Consider the following 27419-nt stretch of genomic DNA (forward strand, 5'->3'; position numbering starts at 1 on the left):
GATCAAAATACGTCCCACTTCTCCCCAAAGCTACAGGCAACATTGAAACTTTGTAACTAATATTAGGTTATTTAAAATAAATTAATTTGAATAAAATGTGATTGAAAAAAAAGTAAGATTGAATTAAAATTTTATTAAATAAACTGGATTTAACATTTCTGACTGGAGATATTGAGAAAAATCTTCTCAAAATTTTCAGTTTGTTTCTCACATTTTCTTTCACACCGAGCTCACCATTTTTAATAGAACAGAATCAATAAATTCTTCACAAAATGTTCTTTTTTTCCTTTTAATTTTATTGAACACAAACATTTCTGACAGAATGCAAAGTCAAAATGTATTTTCCTTCATTCCTCAGTTAGTATTCTGTATTTACACCAGGGAATAGTGAACAGACAGACACCCAGACAGAGGAGAAGCACACCGAGCCGCTGTTTACAGAGAGAGAGACTGGAGAACAGAAAGTTCTGGATCAATAACAGTGACCAGCTGCTGGCAGTGGAGGCTCCTCTGAACATGTTGGATGTTACAAATCCCTTTGCTGTAGCGTGAGCGCGGGGCCTTGAGAGGAAGTTTTCATCTTTTTTATTCCCCGATCAAAAAAAAAAAAAAGAAAAGAAATGCAAAGCGGGTTTTTACAGAACAGAACCAAGTCCTTCTGTTTGACTGGTTAAGAAGAATAAGAAGAAAAAAAATCACATAAACCAGCAAAACTGATTAATCCAGAGAAACAAAAAAAGCAAAACAAAACAAGGCGAAATGTCACTTTTCACACATTTCCAAGCCAAAAGTAAGTCAGTTAACTTTTTTTTTGTTTTGTTTTAGAAAAGACCAGAACAAGTTCCACAACATTTGAAAAGCATAAAAACATGAAGAAAATAAATCTTAAAAAAAAAAAGGGATTTTTAGAAATTATTCATGCTGCTTCTGACAAATCCGATCATTTCTGGAAACCTAATTTATATGCTCTTAGCTTGTGATGCTAGATTTGAGCGTTAAAACGTTGAATATCTCCTTTTGACTCGTTGCATTGGCTTGTGTCCGTGTGGTTTTGGTCATGGCTAATCTTTCTTAAACGAGACTGCGGCCAAGTTAGAGTAAGGTTCTCAGCAATAATCTGACCCTTGAAGTATTTATTACAAAGGATTGAAAAGAATAAAACATCCAAAAGGAACCGGAATAACACAGCCATACAGGAGATGTGAGAGGGTTTGAAGAAGCTTCATTTACAGCTGAATGGAGCAGCGAAAGAAAATAAACTGACAGGAGGAAGTAAACTTTGAAATACAGAAACCAAGAGGAAGGGAATGCATGGCGTCGTTTTTCAGTCTAAAGGCACTCAGCCGCTCGCTACTGGCTACATCACAATCAAACTAGACGCTGAACTCTAATCAGTTTAAGCTAAACCTGATATAAAATAAACCTCTGCTTGGTGGTTCACCTTCAGAAGCTTTAGAACTTGTGAGAGTTTGGACTTTTTGGAAACAATTTTTAAAGAAAGATTTTTGCTGTTTAAAACTTCTGCAATCACGCCTGACTTTGTTCAACAGTTTATCTTTTTTACGTTTATTTATTGACCACTGTGGTAAAGATGCAAAAAGAACACGACCTCATCAGAAAGCAGCGAAAAGTCCAAACTTTACTTTAGGAAGATTTAGTCATTGGGGAACATTTCTATGTTTTTGTTTTATTTTAGCACTTTTTAAGAAAGTCATAATGGAGCTTTGGAAAAGTTGTACCACCTCTTTAAAAATTCTAAAAACGTTTCTTTAGATATTGTAAAGTTTAGGCTAGTGGCTGTTCTTTTTTTTTTTTTTTTTAATATCATTCATTTCCAGATTTTTGAAAATTCAACACCCGCCTTACGTAAATAGCATGGGCCTCTGTGACTCTTAATATTCAACTTATGCATTAAGTTCCTTCACAGTACGATCAGCTGAACAGTGTACAGAGTCGGGAAATAAATTTGGTACATTTATTATTATAATTTTAAGAGTTGCCAACACTTTTGTTTGAAAAAAAAAAGTGCTTTTAAGGTGGGAGTTTTTTCATCACTGATTAAATTTCCTGAAATTTCAGGTTGGATACATGAATTTTGAGACTTTCTACCATGAGAGCCAATAAGTTTGGAAGGTGCTGCCGTTAAAATAATTTCAAATAAAAAATATTCACACATTTCATAAAACTGCTAGAAGGAAAAACTGATTTCCATGTAGTTGTATGGGCTGATCTTTAAAAAGACTCAATACAAAGGCCAATAAATGACATAAGATGCTGATGGATTAGTGACACAAAACATCTTTTATTGGACTATTTTAATGCTTCACAATAATTTACTATTTTACCAAATTTAGACAAGCGCCTTCAGATTTGATGCCACACAACAAAAATAGAAGCTGTAAATATCCAAAGTTCCAGTTGAATTCGGTTATTATGGTAACAATAAATATGATAGAAGAAAAAAAATATCTCTGGCTATGAAGGAGCCAAATACAAAGACATAACACAGTTGGATCTATATTTCTAAAATGAGACATAAGAACAACTACATCTCAGTCCACACTAACTTGATGTTTCTCTAACCTCTAAAGTCCAAACCTGTTGTCTAACCTACTTGTCCAAACCACTTTAAGGAAACCTCAGGAAAAGTGTGACCCACGTGTGAGACAGAAGGAAGAAATGTGAATTTTCACAACTCAAAACACAAAAGTTTTGCAGCACACAAAAAGGTATGGAATTCACAGAGTCCTGCTACATCAGAACCGCGCATGTTACTGTTTGGTGGTATTTCACCATTTTATTTTATGAAGAATCAGCCGATTGTCTGATAGTGAAACCTCAGTCCTTCATGAGAACCCACAAACAACTTGGCTGGATTAATGGAAAAGTGGGCCACACTGCCGTTTCATTTTAGATTTTGTGGATATCATGTTTTCGTGCACCTGCAGAAAATATTTATACTTGTGAATCGGTTTTGTGCAGATGCTTCACAAATTGTTTCAGAAACACAACGCAGAAATCTTTGTTACAAATGCAAAGTTCCAAATAGAAAATGTCAACCTGAACAATGAGTGTGGATTGGTTTTAAAGTTCCCAGTAAATAGGGGCTCAAATGTGGGTTTAGCTCCCATATAAAAATCAAAATCATGATTAAACAGGACATTTTTCGATCAAAATGTTTTGATAGTGCTGGAATTGTAAAAATTAGAATCATACATTTCCCCCTGCAATTTATTACAAAGTATTGCATTGTAAAAATCGTACAAATGCAAATGTTTTCAAAGCATGGGTGATTTCGAATTATGCACAAACCTTAATTTGTCATTTTATTTTTACAGGGTTACAAAGCTTAATTTATGAGTAAAAGACATCTTTGACCTAGTTTGTCCGTATACATGTATTTTAAGACAAGATGGAGAACTGCAAACAGTGTGATGAGGTTACAGGTGAATCTACTCACATAAGGAAATAACTTTAATGGTAGATTTTAAGCGAGGTTTCCATCATTTACATCCTGCAGTGCAGGTTTTCATTGGTCCAGTTCATTTATATTCAAGGCCCATTATATTTGGCTACACAATATTTAGTTAAGGTTAATGTGGCATGATAAATTTTAAGGAGAGTTATAAATATATTTAAGAGATGAAGACAATTTAAGGCATGAGAACTGGAATTAAATAGGAGCCTATAAAAAGAATTGAAGCTGGGATTTAAAAAAATCTAAGCAAAAACATTAAGGCCCCCTTGAAATTGAGTCCATGTACAGGTTCATATAATATGTAAGAGTGGATAACTAGGTCTTGGCATGAAAATTTCAGGCATATGGGGGAAAAAAACTAAAACATTTTATCTTCTAACTATTTGATTTATAAAAAATAAATAAAACATGTAGTCAGCTTTTGAAGAGCAAATGTAAGACACTAACAATTCATGGCGACCAAGCCCACCATGCTATTTGTCAGAAGCCAGGCAAGGACAGAAAATGAACCAAAAGAAAAACTGAGGATTAGAAACTCAAAAATCCAATATTTTTTCAATCAGTTAATGTCCCACATTATGTGCTAACAGCAGCACTCTTCGGTGTGGAAGTTGAGACTAAGTGATGTGTACTGAAGTCTATTGAGAAGTCTTTTGAATATCAGTAGAGTGTTTGAAGATGACATTGAGGTGTAAGAAACTAATTTCTACAGATATTTTGGCTTCTCCTTTTAAAGAGAGGGATTGAAATTTCTTCGGAAAAAACAGAAAGCTAAAGGTTTTACAGAAAAGTTACTTTGTCTTATCCTTCCAAGCATTCAATCTCTGCCACACAGCACTGTGAATTTAGAAATGTAAACTTTTTGGGCTCAGATTGAAGGTAAGCGTCTCTATAGAATAGCGATCTTTATACTGTGGTACAAAGCTATTAATGCTAACACTGCTAATTGCTAGTATAAGAAGCTAAAGTTGGATAATTGTTTGTGAAGCCCTGTTTTACCATGTGCTGAGATGTTGCCTTTGCTAAAAGTGTAATAGATTTAATGATGTCTTAAAAAGCTAAAAAGTAATAAAAACATTTTGAATGCATTTATCTGAAGAGAAATCAGAATTGGCTCACTAAAGTTACTATTCACAAAACTCTGATGGGTGCATGTATAAACAGCCTGGGAACAAACTTTTAAGGAGGAAAAAAAAAACAAGACATTAACTCTTATGTCAATATTTCTCACAATCATTTTTCCATTTTTTTGGGAGAGTGAAGATGAAATGAAGGAAAATGCAGGATTAAGAAGCAGAAAGCAACAAAACCCGATCACATACCAATTCACAGAAATACAGCAACTTTGCAACAAACCACATGCTTTAATAAGACATTAAGGAACAGCTAAACAGACAGTGAGAACAGTACTTGAACAAAAAACATATAAAGGAAAAAGAAGACCAATAATCCATGATCACAATAATGAGCGTACTGCATAAAGAGTAGTAGAGTCGGTCTTACATTTGTGTGCATCTTAAAGGCAGTAAATCTGTGAAGTAAAGCTACAGTTCATCCAAGTTTATCTAGAGAAAATATTACAGATGCTGATCTGCTTATTACGTACAAAAACATAACGTATGAATATCTATTGTTTTAGAATGACTGATCTGGGTGGATGTATAAGGAACTAAGGCGTTGCATGAGGTTTATCACTCCTGGTCATATTCCCACAGAAACACACATTTCTTTGCAGTTTATCTTCTGAGTTGCTGCTATTTTTTTCATAATGCAGTGGGGTGGTGTGTGTGAAATTGTTTCGAAGTTTCAGTGACTGTGACCACCCCCGCTTTGAACCTGTAAAGCCCAAACCCCAAACTCTCCCCGCCCAACCTGCACCCGGACATTACGCTTTGCTCTCATTGCCGTTTGCCTGAGGTGCCTCGTTGGGGACCGTCTTCACCTCGGCCGTGGCATTCTTCACCTCCGGCTCGGTTTTGGCGTTGTCGCTCTTCGCAGTCTTCCCGCTACGGGCGAAAGCAAAAGGAGTGAAAGAGGAGAAAGGAGATTCCGTTAGAATCGACGAGGCTCTCTTTTCGCAGCTAAACTGTCTGCCTTTTGTCTGATTCCTCAAAGGGAGGAAAGAGGTGAAAACATGCAGGATGCTTTGAGGGAATCTGCTGTTCTCGCTCCTGGAACTGAATGCATTTCACACTTAATGGGATTGAGCTCGCTATCCTAGCCAGGCATCAAACAGGAGCACATGGATGTCACAGCCACTTCCCAGGAACAATGAATGCTGATGTGGAATGACACAGGGCCGGTACAGTAGACACAGCGCTGGAAGGAGGGAAGGACCGAGGCACGGCCTACAACAGCCACTACAATACGCCAGGGGATTACATGCCATCTGGACTCAGCTGAGCTCAGACACAATGGGGACAGACTTTGAAGCCGCACATTACATTTTTTTCTTTCCAGTCTAAAAATGTTTTTTTCTGTCCTGCCTCTCAAACAACTGCTCTCATCCTCACGCTTTTCTATCCTGTCCACCGATAAAAAAAAAAAGAAAAGGAAAACCTCATAGAATTCATGTTCAGTTTCGTTCTGCCTTGCAGAAATACTGAACACACATTTTGTCAAACTTTTGTGCACGCTGCTGGGATTTTATGTGAGTGAAAGAAAAAGGACTTATGGTTTTCTCACTTTTTTTATGGTCTTTTTTTTTTTTTTTTTTTTTTTACAAATAAAAATCAAAAATGCATGATGTGAATGTGCAAACAGAAGCTTTAGTCAGTACTTTGTCGAACTGGAACTGGAATTGACTGCGGTTCCAGCTGCAGGATGTTTCTCCACGTCTAGAAATCAAAGTTTGAAATGTTCTTTGTGAAACAGCTCAGAGTTTCTATTGTCAAACATTTTCCATCGGATTTAAGCCTGGACTTTGACTGGGCCATTCTAGCCTGTGACAAAGCAATGCATTTCAGCAGAACAGTGGATGATTCCACACGGTATTTAAATACATTTCAACATAATTTTTAAAGATGACATCAATGATGCATATACATAACAAAATTATTATTTGTCATGTATGAAAGAAAGAATCACTAGTTAGCATTTAAACAAAAATCTGTTTTAAAAATGCTTCAGAGTTGAATGCAACACCAAACTATGTCTGATATGGAAATCAACAAACAATAAATCCATGTGCACACTTCCATAATGATCATGACTTTTGTTCACTTTTAATTATGACATCTGTCACGGAAAGCGTCTTTAAACTACATGACTGCCACTCTATTTGACTCCGTTCCCTTTCTCTCCCTCTTCTGAAGAAACTTTTTTTTCGCCCAGGACCTTACTTGTACATTTCAAAGGTAAATGTGATGGATAAAAATACAGGTCACACTTTCCAGGTTTGCATTTGCAAAACAATTAACAACTCTGTTTCCGTCACTTTTAGCAAAGCTGCAGCATTTGCAAAGGCTGGACTGTGGATTTCTAATGTATTAAACAGGATATTTACAGACGAGTCTCTCATGAACATTTAAGACAAATGTTCAGCATCAGAATTGCTTAAAAGACAACACAAGGCTTTTATTTTGATAAGAGATTATATTTAAACTGGAATCTTGGTTCAGTCCTTGATTAGATGTTGATGTGCCAAAAACCTCTGCATTTCTCTTGTAACTTTTACTTAATAGACGGACCATTCACACTTTAAATTGATATGTCACGTTTTCAGATTTTAGCTTTCAGCATTTGTACGGTCTGCAGATTTTTACCATCTGCAAACAGAGAGGCTGGAGCTGATGGAGTCTACGGCAATGAAAACGGCGGCTCTGATGGAGGACGGCACAGCGGGAGCGCTCCGCTTCAGGCCCGTCTGAGCTGTGAAGGAAAATCCCCCCAATGACAAGTCGGCTTTCATCACACTGATTTGGAGCTGACAAGCTCCCTGCATCCAAGTAGCTCTAAACGCTTCGCTCTTCATCACTGACATCCTCCCCTGTGCAGGCGAGTGAGCAAATTAAGAGCTGGAGGAAGAGAAGGACGAGTGTCTCTCAGGAATTCATCTCCTGCTACAGGCTTCTCCTCCACTTCACAGGCTGTCAGGAATCAGCAACGTCTGCAAACTATGAAGCGGATTTCAGAAAAATCAGCTCCAACAATCCAGCTGCTGTTCAGAGCTGATATATCAGGGAGACGTGTGTGTGGCCCCGACACCAAAAACACCTGCGTGGGATCACATTTGATTGAACTGCGATCGTTGTTTTCTGTAAGGCAATGGAATTATCTTGATTTATTGCCAGAAAAAGATTTTGCTACCAAAGCTGCCTACTTTGACAAAAAATATTATCAAACAGAATTTACATACAGCTATGTTCATAAATTTCATCAAAGGTTTTATTTTATTGTTATTTGTTTTATTTTATCTTACAGTTTAATTTAAAAAAAAATCATATTTTCTTTTCATTTATAATTTGCTTACATTTTATTTCACCTTTTTATTTAACTTTTTGTACTTATTATTGATTTAACTTATATTTTCATCACTTAAAAATTACTATTTTATTTCAATTTATTGCCTTCCGTTATGTTTCTTATGAATGCCTAGTAGGGAAGGTATGATCCAACAATAGTAACATTTTTACCATTGTTTCATTTCATTTGTTTCACTCTATTTTTTATATCATCTATTTTATTTTAGATTGCTGCAGTTTCACTTCATTTGTTGATTCTATTTTAACATAATTTTGTGTTTTCTATTCATTGTTATTCTATTAACTTTAATATTTAAATTTCATTTCATCATGTTTTTAATTGCTCTATTTTACATTACATGTGTCATGAACTATGAATTTTACACTGTTTTCTATTCTTTTTTCTTCCATTTTATTAATAAAAAAAAGAAAAACATGAAAAAATTTAACTCGGATTTTTTTTTTTTTTTCCTGAAAACTGTCAAATGTAGAGTTTTGTTTTAGTAATTTATTTTCATCTTTTTGATGAAATTTTTTTTGTTAATCTTATCTTTTTTTTTTTAATCACACCTATTAAATCTTTTCCCACATTGAGCTACATGTTAGCCTGCGGCGCTCGGCGCTAACGAGCAGAACGGTTGGAAGATGCTCCTTTCTGTGAGGTTAATAAGCAAACAGGTGGAGGTGGAGGCAGTGGGTGAAGGGTGGAGGCATGCAGTGACTGATGGTGAACATCTGGCAACGTTAAAAGAACTTCCACCCTTAAATGGCCCAAAAACTGACCTGACATCGACAAGTGCTGATGTCCAGACTTAATGTTTTTAGATTTCCCACAATGCATTGTTTTCTCACGCAGATGTAGATGCCAGTCTTCAAAAAACACAAATTAAAACAAATAAAAAGCCACGATGAATGCTATAAAATTTATGAATATTTACTGTGTAACAAATTCCTCCTAACTCTTGAAGTGTGGGACGTGTCTGCTGTTGCAGCTGTGCTCCTTCTTCCACATGATCAATTCAGGTAAAACAGCTCCTGCTTTCTCTGGATCTCTGCCCACAGCTGATGCTTATTGGATCCTGGTACCGAGCCAACGGCCAAACATATTTCAGGGTGAGGTGGAGGCAATCAATATTTACCACAGGTCAGCAGTTTCAACAGGGGACTGATGAAATGTGATCTTCATTTCAAACTTTCTTCACACTTGGCCTCAAACTTGGCTGCATGGGGTCTTTAAGAGCAAGTTTTGTTTTATTAAGATAATTGATTGGTTGTATTTGGCTCCAGATTTTAGCCTCTTAAAATCAAATCTCTGCCAATGAAAAAGTGTTTAGATGCATTAAATCACAGTTCAGCGATGTACAGAAGCTTACTGAATTAAATGTCAGTGAGTTTCAGGGACATGACAGCACAAAGGTGAATTGTTTCTTCTTTTGCTGTTTCCTCGCAAAAATGTACTGATCAGTTTATATGGCATGACTAATGTGGAACCATGCATGTGGGAAGAACCGTTTAAGGGTGAAGTTCTCCTAAAAAATGGCAGCCCTCATGAAATGACCAGAACAAAAGGGAGCAATGAAGGAAACGGAGATGTTCATACTTATTTTGGGTTGATGTGGTGGAGTCTGAGCATGGGGCACAGCGGGCGTCGTTGCTCTGGCCGTCTACTGGTAAGTCCTTACTCTGGGTGCTGCTGGGGGCTTTCACTGACTCACACGGGTTCTGAGGCCTGTCGTCATTAGCGGGCGCTGGGCTAACTGGCTCTAATACAGGAGGGATGGAGGCAGGGGCAACTTTTGAAGTGTCGCTGAGGTCAACCAGGGACCCGACGCTGCATTTGGAGTCTGCTTTGGGTGAATTGGAAAGTGATGCAGTGGTGTTTTTAGGAGAGGAGTTAGTCTGCGGCGTGCTAAAGCTCTCTGTAACTGAGTTAGCAGCAGCCGGGGGGAGTCGGTTTACCGCCGTGTTCGGGGAGTCGGCAGCGGCAGGTCTGTTTGGCAGGAAGTAGCAGGGAGGAGGGGGGAGAGGCGGAAGAGGGAGGGTAGACACAGGAGAGGAAGCATAGAGCCAAAAAAATATGAAACAAAAAAACGGTAGAGTGAAAGTGCAAGTCAGGGTAACAACAAGGTTTTAAGTGCTTTTGTGCTTCAGTGGAAAAAGTAAAAATCTATACAGTCAAAATGTTAGCAACAAAATATTGGAGGGTAAAACACAAAATAATCAAAAGAATGGACAGGCAGTTTTCGCAGGATGAAGGAGTTGGTCTACAGCTCCTGCTCTGAGCTTTTACAGAGACTAAAGGGATTCTGTTTGGTACAGAAACAACATAAAGCCACACAAATCCAACGTGAGCCGGACCTTAAACCTAAAGAGCTGAAATGATTCAGGTCTCAGCAAGTCACCAATCATTTTCTCCACTCTGTTGGTTAGAACTCCACACCAACATGTTTTTGAAATGAAATATCGGGCTGCAAATAATTTGTTATGAACGTTCCTTCAAACAACTTCCTAATCTGTACTGCAAAACGAGCATGAAAACAGCTAAAAGAAATGTAGCTTCTCAGCCTCAAAGCTGTATATCAACTGAAGTATTAATATCCATTAAACCGTTAGGCAGTTTTTCTTAATGTTAAAACCTCTATTTTACATGAATTTCATTAGGATTTAATGTGACAGAGCAACACAAACTGCAACATGATTATGAAATGGAAAGAAAAACGAGAGGTTGCCTGATGACTGCTAATGATTAGCCGTGTGTATGATCAAACCTCAGTACACAGAGAAAACGGGGCTGAATTTGTCTTCACACCTCACTTTTCATTTTATATTTGTAGAAAATATTTTGAATCATGTGTAAGTGTCTTCCTAGTTTACAATTCACAAGAAATTTCAATCAAATATGGAAAAGTTCAAGGGGTATGAATACTTTTGCAAGCCACTCATTCATGAGTTCGAATGGCCTAGTCAAAGCTCAGACTTTAATCCAACTGAACATTTGTTGTCGGCGTGTTGCTCTCTATTAAGTTTGAATGACGTCGAGCAATTTTGCAAAGAATCAGGAGTTTTAGTGTGTAGATGAGCGAAGCTGGAAGAATCAACAAAGCTGCTGTTAAACGTCGACACCAACAAAACTATGACTTATTTCTCTTCAACCTCATAGCTACTAAAGGTTGGTTAATCACCTCAATTCTGATATCGTACACTAAAACTTGAGGATGTATTGTGACAAAATGCGAAAAGGTTCAATGGGTATGAATACTTCCATACAGCTGTTTTTATATTTTAGCCCAGTCTTATTTTATCTGAAGATTTCACATATTTAAGCCTTCCAGCCACCAATTAAGTGTGTAAACTCGGTTTTGGACCATCTCTCAAAGAGCCAATTAAAGCGCTCGGTTCTCACTCTGGTTCTGTCAGCGGGGTGGTCTCATTGGGCTCAGTGGGACCCCCTCCTTCTTGGTTCGGGGTGTTTTCTTCTTCTGTTCTCACTTCCACAATCGGCTCCTTAGACTCGTCCTTCCTGTCGTCAGAAAGAAAGGAAAGAGCAAACGGATGCATAAATTCAGCCGTGTGTTTGTGAGACATGAGGAGGTTTCAGTCAGGCAGTCAGTCTCAGTCAGGCAGTCAGTCTCAGTCATGCAGTCAGTCTCAGTCAGGCAGCCAGTCTGTATTGCGGCCCGAGAACACATGGTCATCTCACGCAAACGATCAGCAGCAGTGTAACACAAACAAGCTCAAAGATTCAGACACACATAGACGGTCTGTCTGGCTGTCAACCGCGCCGTCTCGTTCACTCAAGCCAATATTTGATCATCCTCCACCTCCCCCCAACCTGCGTGCTCTGATTGCAGGTTTTTTTTTTTTTTTACCCCCGGAGGGCTTCGCCGCCGCCGCCACCACACTTGGCTCTCTGATTATGCTCGGCTTTAAAAGCGTTTGCTGGCAGGGAACGACATGTTTGAGATCTAAAGGTGCAAAACATCTCTGCAGATCTCGCCGCTGCGACTCGGTTCACAGGATGGCACAGGCTCTGAAGAAGTGTTTTGTGAAGGCTTTGGTTGAAATATTTATTTGTTGTGTGCATTGCCTCCATACGGAGAAGCATATTGAGGTGAATTCTTGATCAAAGTACAGCGTTCTCTTCAGGAAGGTTGCATTAATAATTACTTTGCTCCAAACATGCTAGCATTGTCAGTAATTCCTAATCATTGAACATAATTGCATTTTGCATTCATTGTTTGAGAAACATCATCCTCCAGTATTACTGGTAATAGTGGAGGATGATTAGGCTACTTTAAAGCTTTGTGTGAAAAGCCTTAAAGTAAATATGTCTTTTAGTTTAGCAGACTAATCTCACTGTGCAAATTTTTAGAAAAATTGATCCTTTATTTGTTTTTGTTTTTACAATAAAAGGTATTTTTTAATAAATTACTGCTGCCAAACTATTTTTTTTTCACCACCAACACTTCTTATTTTTACTCTGAAACCGTAACTATTTTTGCCCCTTTTACTTTCTTCAAATTTGCTGAACTAGTGATTGTACTCGTGTTAAGCAGAGTGGAGGATTTGTGATGCTGTGGGCCTGTTACAGTGCCCTGCATTATGAACATTAGTAATAATAAAAGTCTGATATCTTGAGAAAAACATGAGAAAACTTGGAGTCTGCTGTGACTGGGTCTTTCAGGGGGATCATGGTCTTCTGGTAAATCAAATCCACCTTCCTCCAAGGCCCAGTGAGGAGGAGGCTGACCACCAATTAACAGCTGCATCTTCACCAATTCACCAGGACATTTGGTGCATCTTTACCAGAATTTACACAGCATGTCAGATTATATTTTTCCTTAAATAAATCCAGAAGCAGTCAGCAAATCACAATGTGTTTGCTTACGAGAACGCTGCCTTTCCCTCCTCAATGTCCTTGCTCTTGGCGCCCGGGCCGTCTTTCCCGCAAACGTTGACTGCGATGCACATGAGGAGGCCGCACTTGTTGAGGAAATAGCAGGTGACGTCCACAGCAACCAGCAGCAGCAAGAAGACAACGATGAGGATGCCCACGATGGCGCCGGTGCTGAGTCCGGAGCTGCCGTCTGCAGTGTCTGAAGAGGAAGAGAGAGACAAAGGGGGGATACGCAAACCACACAAGACAGAAGAGAAAGAGCAGAGGAGAGGAGAGGAGAGGAGAGGAGAGGAGAGGAGAGGAGAGGAGAGGAGAGGAGAGGAGAGGAGAAAGGAGGAATCACCAAGTACATTTAAAAACAAATACAAAAAAAAAAAAAATAGCAAATGTTATAATGTAAAAGTAGCAATAGTACTTTCTACTCAAATTCATTTTTAAGCTTTTAAAACATGAAATTGTGAAAGGTGAATCCAAGAATAACTTTTAGTTGTTCTGCAACAGTGTTCTTGCTCTTTGCTCTGGGGGTTTGAAAAATATTTGGGAGAAGAAACTGAAGGATTTTGGAAATAAAATCTGGTGGAGAACATGATGTTGCTGACACGTTTCATGCAGTGTTCTCACTGGCTTTAGTTGAAGGAAGTCCTGCATGGTTTCCAGACAATGTCCAGAACAGTCTGGGCAGCTTCGTTCTTCTCTCTCACGTGTAATCTGCTGTGCATAATAATTTGGACCAGTGCATTTTGAGGTTTTTATTTTTGAAAGAAATACTGTTCTCCTGGGGAGCTTTGTTCAGTAAAATTTGATTTATACAGTAATAGTTCATGAAAATAATACTGGCCATCATTTGCATTGACCATTTAAGAAAATCTGAGAAAATGTCACAAGCATAATAATTTGGAACACGGTGTAAATAGTCCACAGTATATCCCCCAGAGGTAATGCACTGTAAAAAAAAAAAAAAACAACAACAACAATAAAACCTAAACACAGGGATGAATTCAGAGAGTGAGTGAGGCTCAGATGCAGTAAAGGCTGTTTTCTCGAAGCACTGTGGTCTGCTCAGGATCAAAAGCTCATCAAACTGTCTGGAGAGAGCAGGAGCTCCATTCTGCTTACTAAATCACCTTTAAGTTCATATAAGACATTTGTTCTGTTAAACTCAGTGGTTCAAAATGGCAGTGCTGAGCTGCAGTATAAATCTTTGTATCATCAAAGAATAAAACCTGCATTTGTCCAACAAAATATTTATTTAAAATAACTTTGCTTGCAGTTTTCTGTCCTCACAAACAAATGTTCTGCAAGTTGGCATATGGCAAAGGCACTGTTTGCATTCATTTTAAGGCAGCAATAAACAGCTTGATAAACACTATTATATAACACCTAAAGCATTACTTCTGATTTAATTGGTTAATTACTTCAGCAAATGTGCTGAAGTCAGCATATGGCAGTCGGAAATATGCATCCACAGACGATTGTAAAGGCTTTGGAGCTTTTCTGGGATCTTCATTGAGAACATGTACGCTTGTTTTCCAGCAATTTCCACCTTAAACACAGAATTTTTAAATTGTACCATCATTCCAACCTAGAGGAAGGTTTAGGTTTATTAGACACATTTAAGCCCATTCTGAGTATTTTTAAACTACTAACTGAAAGTGGAACAGTGCAGAAATCCTGGCTAAAGAGCTTTTGGAGCAGTAAAAGAAAAATAAAAGACATTTTCCAAATAAAGATCATGTTCTCATGTGAAAGGAGCCTCTTATTATTTGCTAGCCAGACAGAATGAAATACCACCATTTGTTAACCAAATTTAATTTGTGGAAAACAACTGTTGAAGAACACTCAAAATTACACCAAGATTGTATGTTAGCATAATTTCTCTCAAGGTACTTCCTATTGATTGAAATTGCCTCTAAAGTGGCAAGAATGTCCAAGGACTCGTGTGTGGAAATCAGCATTTATGCGCGGCTAATGTCTTTTCATTACTCAAGCTTGTAATGTTTGCAGAATGAGATCATAATCACTGCACGGAGTATTAGATATGTAAATCTTTCAGCATTGCTGTACACAGTTATAGCAAAGCTAAACACAACTTTCATCCTGCAGTGCAGAATGATATTTTTTATAGGTGGACTGTGTGATGCCTGGGTCCACTTGCCATGGTCCTTGGTTCAATTCTTCACCTTGAGATCTTTGCAGCACACCCCCCTTCCTACCCTCTCTCCATCTGGTGGAAGTTAATAACAGCCAGTAGTGCAAGAAAAGTCCAGCATCCCAAGGCTAACTCTAATTTAAATTCTCTAACTGTTACTTTCCCCTCCTGACTGATTGGAACATCAGAAGCGTGTCTCTGCTGCGTGTTCTTACAGGTGCCAACGTGCCGTTACAGACAACCTGTGTTTCTCCTCTGCTCATTGATTCATTTGCATTTTAACAGGAGCAATAAATCATGTCGCATGGTTTAGGGGTGGAGGTGTAAATGCTCACATCTGTGTGTCGGGACTCGGGAGAAACACTTCTGTTTGCAGGTGCCGGACTGAGCCGGCTCCCCGGGAATCTGTTGGTGACACGCTAAATGTGACAAATCTCAGTTCTAAAACTGAAAATCCCACACATGTCTGAGAGATCAATAAGGCCTGTCCAGCACTAACGATCACGCATATTAACACAACTTACATTGATGATTCATTAACATCGTAAAGTCCCATGAGCTACACCAACTGATGCACACTGTGGTTATCTGTGCTTGTGTGAAACAGAGCAGTGTGAGGTGAAACATGGCCATGCATCTCACAACTCACAGCTCAGAGTGGTTTCTGCAAAGACATTTCATGATGAGTAAAAGCATGTGCCTGATATTTAAAAAAAAAACAGATGCATTGATGGATCTAACAGGCATGTTGTTGGAAATTTTATAAAAAAACAATTTCTTTTTTACAGATTTTCTGTCTTTTCTTGACAGAAACACTCCCTTACACTCAGCGTGTAAGGGAGTGGTTTACTAATGACCTTCAAGTAGAAGGTCATTAGTAAAGTAAGTAAAGTTATTCTTAAAAATCTATTTCAGTAGATCCTGTGTATTTCAATATATATTTGTTCAGTTTTAACAAAAATCCAAAATTCTGATTCCAAGAAGTTTGAGAGTAAGACATAAGGCTAAATTAAAAATGAATGTTCAATACAGGAATGCTAATTTACCAACACAGCAGAGGAAAAACTGCTGACTGTTCACAGCATGCTGTTTATAATAAATATGTTCATGGAAAGTTTTCAGCAACTATTGACTCTCAGAGCAGTTTTCCCTTTAGGGAGATGATTTTATCTTCCAGGAGAACATTGTACTGGGCCACACTGCCAAAAGTGCCAACACCGGTATTAGTCACCATGGAAACACCAGCCAACAGGCCTGACCAGAACCCCAGAGAGCCTCCATGGAGCACGGTCCAGAGGAAGAGGAGAGACATCAGAACCAGCAATGTAGATGCGATCAAACTGGACTTTCTGAATATCTCAGCAGAATCAGATCTGAACTCCTCCATGCCACGGCGCATTGATGCAGTAATTCATGCAAAAAGAGCTTAGACCAGGAACTGACTAGAGGTACAGTACATTAGAGCTTTGCTGTTTTTAAAGGCACATTTCTGCATTAGAATTGATTTTTATTGCTTTGATTTGATATTTTTTACTATTACAGAAACCTGGACTTTTATTTTTAAGTCTGTGACTCTTCTCTGTTTCTCCCAGTGAAGCTCTGGCTTATTTATTTAAACCAATAAAGAAAGAAAGAAAAAAGATCTACATCGCAGTATGGCCACTGTGTGGCGCTGCACCGCCATTAAAACGCCATCAGCTCTGGCCTGCGTTCACAGCAAAGCTTACAACTGGCTTGGTTGTCTGACTGATGATCATGTCTGGAAACTCTTTGTGGATCTGCAGCCTGAGTGGCTTCAAGCTTTTAACAAATGGACGCTGAAACAAGAGGTGCGGCTTGATGTCAGAATCCTATTTCTCTCTTTGTTTTTTTAGCTTTAGCAAGCAGAATGAATTTAAGGATATCGATTAAAACAAAGTTCCAACTAAAACAGACAATGGGATATTTTTAGCATTCAGAGTAACTCCAACTTATTGTACATTCACGTGTACGCCTACTGCTTTTTAATCCTGAGCCTTAATCAATAGTGACATCTAATTAATGACATCCAGCAAACACAACCTGGGGAATCATGTCAGGCTGCACAAAGTTGATCTCAAATTTCTCAGCAGCTGCAGCTGTTCCTGCAGACTGCATGCACACAGCGACTACATGCAATTTGTTTTAGGTAACAGAAATATTGCAGAAGTTTGCGAGACGAAGAGCCTGATTAATTTCACTCTAAGCTGATCAGCACCGCCATTACTCAACAAACTGATGATCAACAGGAGGAAGAGGAGAGGAACTCTGGGGGGTCCTAATATCTCATTTTCCTGCCAGCACAATTTAGTTGAGATTAAACGGAAGCGCAGTCGTCCCAGGCATGTCTCATTATGACCGAATGAAACAAAATCTGATGTGCAGTTAGGACCATAATTATTCATACCTCCTTTAAAAATTGGGTTTTGAAGTAATAACCAATTGTAAGTAATAACTGTTGTGAATTGGATGGGGACTCTCTGATAGTAGGTAAAGATTAGGATGATGGCATAGAGGTCTTTCCACTTGAAACAACTAAAGCGGATCATCAAAGAGAAATCCAACAAATCTCAGTTGAAAACCAAAACTGTTTTCCCACCATATCAATAGCTGAATCATGAATATCCAGATACGGAGTATGATTGATGTATCTGTTTCAGTTGAACAGTTATTGTAATAACATCCTCAGGGATCTAGTGAGGCATTTAAACTCTGTGTTTTAGAGATTCAAGATTTATTAAACAATTCCTCCAAATGTTGGAATTTACTGACATTAGAAATTTTTCTTCTTAAAATATCCCTTAAGGAAGTCTTAAGCCCTATTTATGCCAGAGCGTTTTTATCTGCCGTCAGTTTAATGATCAAAAGCAGCTTTTATTTTGACATCTTCCATGTTTTTATAGTGGATTTTATTACATTTTGGTGCATTAACCATAAATCCCAGCAGTTCAAATGCCTTTCATCCTTTTAACGGAATGATCTGATGCCGGTGGTTTTTGTATGAATCAATTCAGCTACAGCTGAATGCATGAGCCGTTTTACATAAATAACAGTTTTTACAGGAGGAAAAAACCCTTACACTTATTTCAGAGTTGGTTGAGCTTTGGCACCAGGACACTGAATCTAATGGTTGAGCTGATGTCTTTACATGTTCAGTGACATTAAATATTCCATAAAAGCTAATAAGTGAACCTCTGAAAATTGCCTATTTTGAACAAATTGAGAACCACTGACAGGCAGCTGGAACCTGCTGCTTCTCCAAGCATAACTGTAGATTTTGTTGAATTACTTCAGCTCCAGACTGAAGCAGGACAACGCCCACAGAAAGCCTCTCGAACTGATTCATTCTGCTTCTGCAACGTATTATTACCAGGACATTTAAGCTCACTGGGAAGCATCATAATGAAACAAGAGCAACTTTAAAAAAGCATAATGATTGACCCTTAAAGAAAACTCAGAAATGATTCATTATCAACCGTATTGCAATATGGTACAATATGTTCTACATGAGACAGACAAAAATATCCAAATCTGTGGGATTTTGTATTGATTTGCAAATCAATACAAAATGTTAAGCACAATTTTATGGGATTCTAGTATTCATAAGTCTGATGTATTATGATGCTGCTGCTCTTTAGCAGCTGCTGGAGTTGCTGGAGCTAAAAAAAATCTATACTGTGCAAAGAGTGTTGAGTAACCTTGGACCTGAGAGCTTTTATAAACTCTGTCTGGTTAGAGACAATTAAAGAAGAGCTTTTAACGCGTCCTTCCCTTACTTCCATGAAACATTACATTTGAACAGGTACCTGAAAAGTGATGACTTTTATGCTTTACAGACTCCAGAGGTCAAGAGGGACACATCGAACCTGCTGGTTTTCACCTTTTTCTCATCAACAAATGTCTTTAAATCTAATTAGTGTTCATTGTGATGGACCGACACAGTGAAGACTAGATGTGAAGTGGAAGAAAAGGGAAACATGGTTCAGCCACAGTGTTCATTAGGATTCATGTGGGAAGATGCCCAGGGCGACATTAATAAGGGGTTAATTGATATAAACTGAGTGGTGTCCTGAATATGTTTTCTATTGCTTTCATGCATGTGCAGCCAGTGCTGCATGCTGATGAGAGTATTGATGGGTCACATGTTCATAAGAAAATATTAGAGCAACTGGAGATCAAATAAATTCTGAATTTTTTGAAGATGAATGCACTTTTCCACAAGTTATCTTTAAGTCACAGTAACCATGTTCAACATGGTTACTGTTGAACATGGTTCAACATCACTAAGAAGGTGATCTGGTCAGATTAGACCATATAATACAGGAAGAAAAGGTAATATTAAGAAAAAAACAGACTTCTTTAAAGTAATGAAAGCCATGTGTTCCCTAGCTGTCTGAAAATAAATTAACCTGCTTGTGTTACATTGTTTAGGCAGACGTTGTGTCCATTCAAACTGAAACAACTTTACTGTTTAAGATATTAGCTGCTCATAACACCATGTAACCCTACTTCTTAAAAATTCATATTTAAACATCAAATAAATTCTCATAACATAACAATATAGTTATGTTATGACTGTGCCATAAAAAAGTTCATGTATATGTAGATGCATCTCAGTAAATTAGTTTATCACTCAAAGTGTAATTACTGTAATTACATTTTAAATTAAACGTAATATAATTGCATACACTTAGATTATAACACACTGAGGAATATTTCTATTTTTGTACATACTGACGATTGATGAAAACCCACAACTCAAGTTTATCAGGAAATTTAAAATCAACTGAAATGTGCATGAATTACTGCGTCAGTGCACCGTGGCATGGAGAAGTTCAGCCTGTGGTATTCAGAAAGAACAGGTTACTTCAATCGCAGCCATCAGCTCATCCGCATTGCTGGTTCTGGTGTCTCTTGTCTTCCGCTTGATAACTCCCTTTCGTCACAGGGTGTTATCAAATCTCTGGTCAGTGAGATCCTGGACATTAAAGCAGTTTTTGGTACTCGTGGCAGAGTGGTCACATGACAAAAAGCAGCATCTCCAAAAGCCTGTCAAATGTAAAGTGAACATTGCGGTTCATATCCTGGTTATGTGAAGAGGCTGCAGTTAGCTTTCTTCCTTCCACTTAACTTCTAGTAAAGTGCTTAGATTAAACTCTTCTTTGGCAATGACCCTTTGTCTGAGGTCTTCTCCATAATTGTGTAAGTCAAAATTTTTTATGAGTTCATAATACAAGCTAAAAATTGGGGGTTTTATGAGCCATAATCATCAAAAATACCAGAGGTAAAATTTAGAAATAAATCAGTGAATCTATGTAACTTAGTTTCACTTTCCGTAGTTTAATTAGTACAGTAAATAAACTTTGTATTGATATTCAAGTTTATTTAGTGCAGATTTTAAACAGCAATGCCAAAGCTTCGACTACAAGGAGCCGCACTGAACAGCGGTTGAGGTTTTCAGTTTTGAACGTTTGAGTCAGGGGTTCAGTCACTAAAGCCTCAGGAAGCCATGACTGTCTTGAAACAAAAAGAAAGAATTTATTTCAACCCTACAATGGTTACATGGAAATACACTGATATACATTTACAAAAATGTCTCAAACAATAAAATAATCTCACATTCTTGAAATCATTTTTGCGGCATTAAACAGTTGCTGTGTTTATGTTTTTTGACAGTTTCTGTGTTTTAGGTAAAAAGAGAGCATGAACTGTCAAAATAACAGCAGATGTGTTGTATTTCTTGAGTATTCATTTGAAAAGAGTTATGTATACTTTGTCACAAAACATGATTATCTTTTTTTTCTCCCTCATAACCCTCCGTCATCTCCTTACAAGGTGGTTTACATACGTACATTTCTGTAAATGAGAATAATATGTGGAAAAATAAACTGCTGTCAGATACCAATTACTCGACTGGAACCACTATTAAAAATCTCAGTTCATCTTTCGTTTTGTTGAACAGCGGGACAGTTGGAGCTCGACAGGACTCAGGCACAGGATTTGCACTTGTCTCCTGTTTAACACATTCATAATGCTCGATTGGGGGCGGCTAGGTTGGAGAGAGGGGATTTGAAGCAGCTGCGTTGCATATTGTGGAATACTGGATCATGCCTTGTGTCAGCTTGCATGCTGTGTTCAAGCCTTTATGTCATTGTGGCATTTCTGTGGAGTGAGGTCTCTGTTCAGCAAGAAACCAAGTCCTGCAGGAAAAATGTCTGCTACAATGGCCGTCTCCGGTTCAAACACTGCAGACCTGTTATTTAGCAGTAGAAGGTAGTTTCTCGGTTTACCACCCCTGTTAAAATCACATTAAGGCATTATGAATGTGTTAGTGTTCAAATATGTAAAACAAAGCAACAATACTGCATTGAATCAACACACCTGCAACTGGTAACATTGACAAGCATTTAAAAAATCCCTTTCCCTAAATATACTCATATACAGAGCTGTGAAAAAAGCCTGTCTGTAGACTTCCTTTGCTTGTTTATTTGTCATAGTTCAATGGTTCAGCTGAAGGAGTAAAAGTTAGATGTGCAAATATGTGTAACGAGGGACATAGTTGGATGGGGTGGATGAGGGTAAAATTTATTAAACTTTGTCTTCTTCTGCTCCTTTTCAAATGGCATTAGAAAGTTTAATTCTTATTTTATTATATATTTGACATTTTATCTGTTTGAAATAAATAAAGACATCATTTCATTTCAAGTCTGAATGTTAAGCAATGATTTCATTTGTACACCAATCTGGTCCTGGTTTTCTCCACTCTGCTTTGCAGAATTGTGATTGATTCACTGGAGGGTTTTCAATGAGGAGCAGTCTGCCATGGCACTGAATCTCATTCATATTTACCTCAGGAATTTGAAAAGGTCACTGTAAAAGTGTTTTTAACCTTTTTTTTTTTTTTTTTTTAGCAATTCAGAGGTGTCGTTTGGACCATTTGAAATCACAAACACCAGACACACTCATACCTAAGGATTATTTAGAGACGGTGTGAGGGGATGCTGGAGTACCCGGAGGGAAAGCCAGCGTGCACAGGGAGAACATGGAGATTGCATTAAGAATGAATCCAAGCTTGGATTCAAGCCCAGGACCTTTAAGCTGCAAGGCAGCAGTGCTACGTATCTCCATCTATAATCAGGTCTGGGTGTGACCAGCTTTCCAAATAGGTCACGCAGTTAGTTCATAATTTAACACTGAAAGCAATTACTGTTAAGTCAAAGATGTGTTTGATGATCTGAAACATTAAAGTGTGACAAATAAAGCAAAACAGGACAAATCTGTAAGGGGCAGATAGTTTTTCACAGCGCTGCTCAACATGAAAACAGATGAAAAGGTGAACTGAACCATAAATTTCCCCCAAATCTGAAAATGATGCAAGTACTGAGCACCCTGTAATAACACGAAACCAACGGTCTTGACTCTTCATCTTTTTGTTTCCAAACTTGTGTGTGGCTGCACAAAGGTCAGAAGGCATAGAAAGCAAAGGAGCCTGAACTCAAAGATTTGAAAAGGTCCAGATTCTCCTCTTTCTCCTTGAACAAAATCAGTTTATGAGAGCCAGAGCAAAGTCAGCGCTGACAGCAGGAGAATCGCCACACTGCACGACACGCACTGGCAGCCCAGGGTAGCTGGAGTCATTCGCCATCAATACACACAAAGGCAATATTTACAAGGTGATAGTCATCAAGTGGCATTAAAAAAGTACAAACAAACAAAGAAATTTGTGTTTATGGCAATGTCATGGTCCATAAGTGCCCAGAAGATCACACATGGAGACAGGGAGAGGACACGGAGAAAAGGGAAGCAGGAGATAAAGAGGGAAAACAGGGAGAGAGAGATTGAAAAATAGGTCAGAAATTCAGAAATCCAAGTCGAAAAGGCGATTTTTAAACTGAACTGAGAAATATAAAGACGGGAACTGTAAGTCAGAGGAATGAATTGAAAAAAAACAAAAGAAAAGTCTTAGTCTGTTAGTAGCACAGCCAATGAGTGATGTTTTATGGCAGGAATGAATGGAAAGTGACGGGATGACGACAAGGAAGGAATTTCAGGCAACAATTTTTATCTATGTTAGCATGTAAAGTGGACCTTAAAGTATTGGCTGAGGGTAGAGCTCACAACCGCCCATAAAAATCTCCGACTTCCTGCCTCGTTAAACATTTCAAGCATCACAAATTCCTTAATACGCACATAGAAAACTTGCTTACGTCTTCTTAATTTCCGCCTTTGGGGTTACGGCAAGAAAAATGAAGGCCGTTCCTGAACTGCTTGTCCTGCAAATGTAGTGTTGCTAAGTATTTTAGCTTCCAGAGTTGCATTTTTTTTAAAAAATCATTTTAAACGTGTTGTATGAAAATAGGTGGATTTGTTGCAAATAATTTGGAGTTAAGTTCTTGAGAACTTAACAAATTTAACTGAAGTTAAATGAAAACCTGGATGTGGAAAACCAATCTACTGAACTAATGTGAGTTTAGCCATTACCTCCTCATAAGTAACAATCAGTGGTGTTAAGCTGATAGGTGATTAAGCAATAGGTATATGGTTACATCCTGTAGACACAATACACTAAGCAATCAGTAGAATCATGTCTAAAGGAGAGCTTCTAATTCATTTTCAATAAAGACATCTTTTAGTTGTCATTCAGATGAAGTATTCAACTGAAAATAAATGTTTTGTCATGATCTCAATATAAAAGTTTGAAAAAAATTTGACAAGTTCTTGAAATAAGTTTCTGTTTCAAGAATTCTGATTTTATGTTTCTTTAACTTGCAACGACAAAATAAAACTCTTCAGGCAAATGCATGGATATCTGTCATGTCTGTTTTATTCCATATTATATTCAATGCACACTTGAAAACTGGATAATTTAGCAGGAGCTGGTGTAAGTGTTTATTATGTCTGTGGATTAAACTAAACATTACACCAAGAAATGGTATAACATCAAACATTCACATAAGATTGATGATGTCTCCTGAAACAGGAGGAATAATTTTAGATTTTCAGTTTTGAATATAGAAAATTATGTTTTTTTTTTTTTTTTTTTTTTTTGCTTGAGTACTAATAAAATTATTGCTTTACTCAGAGTATCATATCAAAATAGTCCTCACCTTGTTCTGTCCAGAGTAACTATAAAAACCATTGCTTATGACCAGCAAGCAAATTATAGAATTTCAAGTCATAGGTGACTCTTTTTGAAGTTGAAACAATAAAAAAAAATAACTTGTTACCATTAAAAGGAAGCTTTGTTTGTTCATTGAGATAGCGCTATGAATGTTTTTATTTAAACCACTTTCTCTTTGGGCTTGAGTCCAAATCTGACAAACATTCTAAAAGCGACTGAAAAGTCTGGATGAACCTAAATCATCTGATGTTCAGGATTCACACTTCTTAACATTTCAGAAATACAGACTGGTAAGATACATTTTTTAGACTGTATTCTGATTCTGTCATGTCTCCTTTAATTACAGCAGAAATGAAAATCTATTGAATGAGAAAACAATGTAGCCCTGACAACAGAGTTTATTATGAGTAACTAAACAAGCAGAGATAAGTTCAAAGAAATCTTGTTTGCACACTTCTCAAAAATTTAATTAACAAAAATGTAATTTACATCAGGCCTGTCATCAGGAAGCATTATGGGCAGAAGCATGCATGAAGAAAAGATAAAAAGTAGAGAGCTAACCGCAGCAAAACCATTTCTTCTGCCACCATCACACCAATGGAGAGGACATGCAAAAACCACACATCCAGTACAGAAGCTTGGTATGAGGTTTGAGTCATGGATAGATGGTGACTGACTGCATGGTTTAGATCTTCAGCAGCAGTTTTATTATAGCTTTAACCTTCGCTGGGGAGATTTGGACGATTGTCAGTACTTGCTACAGTTATGTCCAAGTAAGTGAGAAGCATGTCACATGTGCATCTTATTAAAGTAGAATATGTTTTAAAAGTTAGCTTGTTTTAGTAATTCAGTTAAAAATAATCAAAATTATTTTCACATGTTCCTGTTCTGCATTTTCATGGAAAGTTAAGTGAAAGGAAAAAAGCAGGGGGTAGGGGGCACCATAATTCAAATACTGCATTCCAACAAATCCAACTTCTACCAAGTGGGAAATAACAAGAAAATTTCAGAGCTTCGAATCCTAATTGTATTACTATGGTATCAAATAAACAATGAGAGAAAGCAGAGTGAAGGGCACAGTCATAACAAACGTTGCTTCCATTCCATCTCAGCACAACCACAGGTCTCCTCCGTACCATGCTGCATTGATGCAGTAATTCATGCAAAAGGATCCTCGACCAAGTGCTTTGTGCAGAGCACTTGGTCAGACATACGAACATATTTTGCAGTAAGGCTGTGGTTATCGTTTGGATCTTTTTTTTTAACCACAGGTTTTTCCTTCCGCTTAACTTTCTATTGGTTTTGCATGAATACAGCAATCTCTGTAGAGCCAGTCTCTTTAGGAAAAACTTTTTGTGACTTGCTCTCCTTCTGTAGGGAGTCAGCAACTGACTGATGGTAAACTGTCTTGATATGTTGCACAAAATTAAGTCAGCTATGTAAGTCAGCTATGCAATGACTTTTGCATTTAACTTAACATGTAATCTCTTTACAGAAGAGAGAGGCATTGAAGGTAATGCTGAGATTTGTTCCAGATTCAAAATTGCTTCAAATGAATGCTGTTCCTGTTCCATATTTTTTGAGTTCCCAGATCAGGAGCTCAAGTTTAAAACAGGAAAAAAAAACTGTCAACAAAATATCTCTCAACTGCATATCAACACTTTATTTGGATTGGAAGCTGAAATTCATTGTTTGTTTTCGAAGCAGCAGCTTCTGAGTGAGTTTAACCAGGAGCAGCTGCGGGGACATGCTCAATGAAATGCAGATGTTGCATCTAAAAATATAAACCTTTGTTTTTCTTCAGCTAAAACTGGTTCAGAGCAGCTTGTAGTGAAAGAAAAAAAGTTGGGGGAAAAAAAACAAAACACTTCAAAAGAACAAGAATGAACTGATACAAAACAAAAGTTAAATGGAAGTAATTAGAGGAATCAAAGAGGGGAGCGACTTGGATGAAACCCAGGCTAACTTCTGCTACAGTAGAACTAGAAGAGATCCAAACCTCCCACTGCTACATGGCAGATAATAAAACAAGAAAAATAATGTGTTTCTTCATGTGCCATGCACAGCCAGAAAAAATCCCTTTTGGGTATTTTAGTTATAAATGGCAAACGTTAATTTAAACTGGAGGAGGCACCATGCAAAAAAAAAAAAAAAAGGCTGTAAAGGCTGCATCCCCACCTAACTAGGCCACACAGCATGCATTCAGGTCAGCAACGCATCTTGAAAGCTGCGGGAGCCACTAAACCGAGCAGCGAAAGCAAAGACAGAGGCAGCATGAGAGGACGTGAAACAGAGAGGATGCCTTTACACATGGAGAGTAATGAGGCCAAGTCAGGGAGGTCATCAGTGAAACAGGACATCTGCTGTATTTTTCTTACTCTCTATGAAACATCATGTCGATGTTTAGCACGGTTTGTCCCGTGAGTCTGCTCACTCTTCTGATTGGCTGTTGGGTGCTACAGGAATTGCCTGAATCCATTCATGCACAACAGTCTTGCAAAAGTATTAACACCCCATGAAAACCACAACAGAATATTTGGTGTGATAAGTATTGCATTATGCGACAAAAATGAAGAAGGAAGACATGAAAACATAGAGAATGAAAATAGAGAAAATAGATAAATAGAAAATGATAGAGAGTGATTAATGTGTTCCACTGCTCAGGTTTAGTGTGACGGGGAGGCAGTCCAAGGTCACAAGGTTTAAACACAACAGAGCAGAGGCTTGACCGTGACCAGGTCTGCCATGTAAAACACACTGCAGTTTTTAAAACATCTGCTCCATTTTATCGACATTAGGTTGTAGAAAAATTCAGCCTCTTAACTTATTCAAGCCTTTACAGTACAACCGCAGACTGCAAGGCAGTTGAATGGGATTTTTTGTGAAAGTCTAGCATACAGTAGTCCATAAATATGAAGTGGAGTAAATTTATATTCCTTAGTCTGTACTTTGTAGAAGTGCTTCAGCCTGGTCAGGCTTCTCTCCAACAGCACTCCACATCTAGGAATAAATATTTTTGTCTATTCTTCTGTGCAAAATAATTTCCTGAGGGAGTCTTCCCAAGGGATCAATAAAGTACAAGTCTAAGTCTAAAATGTTTAAAGTTCAATCCAGATTTGACTCTGGCCATTTTAAATCCTGATTATGCTTTAATCTCAACAATTCCATTGCGGCTCTCATCGTATGTTTGTTTAAATTCAAAAGAACTTTATGAAACAAAAAGGCGTTGTAACTTAAACTATCCAAGTTTCTTTAAGGAGTCATTGCAGACACTGACAGCTGTGTGGCAGAGG

At 37.9% G+C, this 27419-nt stretch overlaps 1 protein-coding gene across 13 annotated transcripts in view; it reads right to left on the reverse strand.

The window, feature by feature from the left end:
* Window positions 1-275: 275 nt before the first annotated feature.
* The window catches only part of ncam1a (neural cell adhesion molecule 1a), a 261999-nt gene continuing 234855 nt past the window's right edge, over window positions 276-27419 (reverse strand). For 7 of the 13 annotated variants that reach the window (XM_055046943.1, XM_055046940.1, XM_055046939.1 and 4 more), the window contains 4 exons: window positions 12830-13037; window positions 11345-11461; window positions 9542-9931; window positions 276-5484 (listed from right to left, as the gene is read on the reverse strand). In XM_055046943.1, the coding sequence (XP_054902918.1) occupies window positions 5364-5484; window positions 9542-9931; window positions 11345-11461; window positions 12830-13037 (836 nt within the window). In that variant the 3' untranslated portion in view covers window positions 276-5363. Of the gene's footprint in view, window positions 5485-9541; window positions 9932-11340; window positions 11462-12829; window positions 13038-21187; window positions 22634-27419 lie in introns of those variants that run through there. The other 6 variants (XM_055046945.1, XM_055046949.1, XM_055046944.1 and 3 more) reach the window with 3 other exon arrangements.

Source organism: Poeciliopsis prolifica, unplaced genomic scaffold, assembly GCF_027474105.1.
Source record: "Poeciliopsis prolifica strain line A6 unplaced genomic scaffold, Auburn_PproV2 SCAFFOLD024, whole genome shotgun sequence".
In the NCBI taxonomy this organism is placed as follows: Eukaryota; Metazoa; Chordata; class Actinopteri; order Cyprinodontiformes; family Poeciliidae; genus Poeciliopsis; species Poeciliopsis prolifica.